We start from the raw sequence: 4191 nt of genomic DNA, 5'->3' as shown, positions 1-4191 counted from the left end.
TCCTAAATGCAGGTCTCTACACGCTTATGAATATAGTATACTTGAATGAAAAAGTTAATGAAAAAAAATTGTACCTGGCAATTGTTAATAATTAATTTAAGAATAAGGTTATATAACTTAAAAAAATGAATAAAAATAAATAATAAATAATAATAATAATAATAATAATAATAATAATAATAAATAAAAGTAAATTTTTCAAAAATTACAAAATAAATTGTTTATCCTTATTTGACCCTAAAATAATAGTTTTGTTAAAAATTATATTTGTCTTAAATATTTCATAGTGTAGGCTTGAAAGGATAAGAAAAGGGTTAAAAGTTCTTACCTGTAGAAATATCTACATAAACTATCTTCAATGACTGGTGAATCTGCTGTTTGAAAAGTTAACAAATCTACCTCTGGTCAGCGATATTGGGAAAATAGTTAATTGACAAATTAAAATTGTTTAAATTTGAAACTTTAAAGCAGGAGTCTCCAACCTTTTTTTACCGCGGGCCAAATTTGATATACGCTTTGGCATCGCGGGCCAACATTTTTAGAAAAATAAATAGGTTATAAAATTGAGCAATAAATAATAATAAATAAGATTTATTTAAAAAATGTATGTTTATTTATATAATTATTTTATTTTATAATTCAAAATTTCGTTTTATTATGATAAGAGTAAGTTATTTAGTGAGACGTTTGGAACTGCTTGTCTTTTAAAATGTCTTGAAAGTTTGCATCAAACTTTGTGGTTCCAATTAGCAGCGTCGCTTGTAAATGTTCGTCACTTAAGTTAGTTCTGTACTTAGATTTGACATATTTCATTTTTGAAAATGTCTGCTCACATAAGTATGTTGAGCTAAATATTGATATCATTTCACGCGCATGTTTTTTGAGATTTGGAAATGATTCCTCTGGCAACATGGCGTAAAATTGTTGGAGACTAGCTTCCTTGAAATAGTCTTTGAAATTGTTGTTTGATATGAGCTCGATAACTTCAAGCTGAAACTCTGTCGGTAAAGTTTCTATTTTTAATGCAAATGGATTTTCAAAAATTCGAATACGGTCTTCTGCACTTTTGAAATCTCTAAATCGGGTCTGGAACTGCTCTTTTAAATAGGTGAGAACTCCAACAGCAAAATCGGTAGGGAATTCTTCATCATTTTCAAGTTTGAATTTGTTGCATGTTGGAAAATGGGCAAGATTTTTTTATATTAATTGATTTGTGAATAGATTTAGTTTTAATTTGAAAGCTCTAATGTAGGAATATGTATCTGAAATCAACGAGTTAGCTCCTTGCAACTTTAAATTTAACTCATTAAGGAGCTGAGTTATATCGACGAGAAAAGCTAATTTCCATAGCCATGTTAAATCAGTTAACTCAGTTATAACACGGTTTTTTTCTGTCATAAATGTGTCGATTTCTGAACGAAGATAAAAAAATTTTTTCAAGACGTGACCTCGGCTGAGCCAACGAACTTCGCAATGATAGGGAATATCTAGGTACTCGCTTTCAATTTCAGCAAGAAAGTTCTTAAACTGACGGTGACTGAGAGCACTTTTTCGAATATAATTTACATTCTGCACAACAATATTCATAACTTCAGATATTGGTGCATTTTTCCCACACAAAGCTTGCTGGTGTATTATGCAGTGAATAGCCATTGGTGCTGCTGCACCAGTCTCAAATACAGCTTTACAAATATTTCCAACCAAACCTGTATGTGCTCCACACATGTTGCGTCCACCATCAGTAGTTACGCCTTTTAAAATGCTAAATTCAAGACCCAAAGTAAAAATAGATTCTTTTACCTTCAAAAAAATTTCATTACCAGTACATGAGTCTTTCATTGAGTGGACAGCGGCCAATTCTTCGGTTATTTCAAAAGATTCATTGACTCCGCGAACGAATAAAAGCACCTGCGCTGAGTCTGAAGCGTCGGTAGATTCATCCAAAGCAATTGAAAAATATTTAAAGCTTTTAGAAATATCTTTTAATTGACGAATAATATCATTTCCGAGATCTGTGGTACGTCGCGCAATTGTATTCGCTGACAAGCTAATACCGGTGAATAAATTGATTTTATCGGGACAAATCTCTTCAACTGTCTTCAAAATGCACTCCTTTACAATTTGGCCATCAGTAAACGGTTTTCCGGCTATCGCCAGAGTACGAGCTACTTGAAAACTTGCCTTTACGAGGGATTCATTTTGACATGACCGTTTAATAAAAATTGACTGTTGAGCTAGTAAATTCTGTTTTAAGATTTCAAATTTGTCCGATCGTAGTTTACCAGATAGGTCGTTATATGTAGATGCGTGCTTGCTTTTATAATGTCTACCAATATTATATTCTTTCAAAACAGCAACCTTTTCCTTGCAAATAACGCATAAAGCAACATTATTTTGTTCAATGAAGAAATAGTCATTATTCCACTTTTTGTTAAAAACACGGCACTCTGTATCGACTTTCCGTTTTTTACTTAAACTCATATTTATTTTAATACAGCACAGAGCACTACACTCGATAATAAATGACACTTAACTACAATAATCATAAAAACTGATTCTACATAATTTATAAATTATACCCGATACACTACAGTGGACTCACGGAGTTAGAAAAACCCGTCGATTACACGTTCGATAGCATTATTATTACAACGGAAAAAGTCGATCATATCTTATCTGACAATCGCGTAAGTTTTGAGTACAATATTAGGCAGATAAGTGTGATTGATGAGTTTTTCTATTATTAGTGTTAGTATATATTTACAAACATTATAAATTGTTATGAATAATACCAAAAGAAAAAAAATAATAAATTTATTTTATTTTATTAATTAATTCAATAAAAAATAAATTAAACTAATGAAAATTAATATTAATATTAATGTTTTTTTATATATTATTTTTAAAACATTAATTAGCTAGGCGGGCTGGTGTAAAAACCTTGGCGGGCCGGATTCGGCCCGCGGGCCGTAGGTTGGAGACCCCTGCTTTAAAGTATTAATGAAACTTATGGCTTCAGAAGAAATTAGAAGGAAATTATATGTGTTTACTTACAACTCCGTTGTTGATGTGACAAATATTTCGTACGAACTATTGTTAGGTTGAAAAATTGGTGAAGGCGAAAGGAACATAAAAAGGAGCAAAAGATCGGGATTGACGTTGAGGAACTCTAAAACAAATTAAGGAAAGCAAATAGGGAGAGTCAATATTACCTTGTAACTATGTTGTAAACTACCTTGTAAATTATTCAGGAACTTAATGCCCGAGATTCGTCGACTGTCAACATAAAATTAATGAAAAAATTATTATAGTTATTTAATAGTAAGAGTGCCTGAGTGAGCAATATACCATGAGCAATATTTAATTGCGTTTTCCTAGTTCCAACGGGTATGCATATAACCTATGTAGGTAACTTCGTCAACACAGGTCTTTCGGAATTTTAATTGGGTTTGGGTACGATTGGTATTTTCAAAGTCAAAGTCATATAAATCTTTAAATAATTATTATTTATCAGTAATATACCAATAATTAATAATATTATATTTGTAATAGTATATATAGTTTACCCAGAATTCAACATTCTAAAAGCAAACCATTTATTTTATCAACTATTAGTCTCCCAAAATTCAAACTAAGTTGGGTACCAGTGTGGCATTTAGAAATGTGCATAAATTATTTTTGTCAGAATGTAATTTATGAAATATAATTGAAGATAATTTTGAAATGAGTAATGAATCTGATGATAATGAATGTAGTAACTATGATTTTTATGATATTCTTACTGGAGATTATTCTGTTAAAAAAGTAAGACCATTAAAAAATAATGCTAATAAATAAAAATAATAAAAATAAGTACAAATTTAGCAAGTGCGAAAGCGCTTTTTAGTTTTGATACAAAAAAAAAAAAGATTTAAATATTTTAGGTATGTTACCTATTATTAAAAAAGTTTTCCATAAATATAACACAACTCTACCATCATCCGCCCCAGTTGAAAAATTGTTTAGTAGCGGTTCCCAAATATTGACTCCTAGGAGAAACCGTCATTCTGACAATTGGGATGTTGATGTGTTGTAAATATTTGAATAAATAATATATTAATATTATAAGTTAAAAGTAGTATATTAATCTTTTAATCTTTGTATTGTTAATGTTATAAACATCATATTTATAAATAATTCTTATCAGCTGTG

The 4191-nt window shown here is 30.1% G+C and overlaps 1 protein-coding gene across 1 annotated transcript; it reads right to left on the bottom strand.

Annotated features, from left to right (window-relative positions):
• Positions 1-675: 675 nt before the first annotated feature.
• Positions 676-2481, bottom strand: LOC112690429 (general transcription factor II-I repeat domain-containing protein 2B-like). Its single transcript, XM_025564440.1, has 2 exons — positions 1274-2481; positions 676-1075 (listed from the first exon to the last, which is right to left on the bottom strand). The coding sequence occupies exons 1-2, from the start codon at positions 2479-2481 to the stop codon at positions 676-678; spliced, it is 1608 nt and encodes a 535-aa protein (XP_025420225.1).
• Between the last annotated feature and the right edge of the window lie 1710 nt (positions 2482-4191).

The sequence above is a fragment of the Sipha flava genome, unplaced genomic scaffold, assembly GCF_003268045.1.
Source record: "Sipha flava isolate LNK unplaced genomic scaffold, YSA_version1 50316_pilon_pilon, whole genome shotgun sequence".
Taxonomy (NCBI): Eukaryota; Metazoa; Arthropoda; class Insecta; order Hemiptera; family Aphididae; genus Sipha; species Sipha flava.
This window is presented reverse-complemented; position numbering and strand designations above follow the sequence as displayed.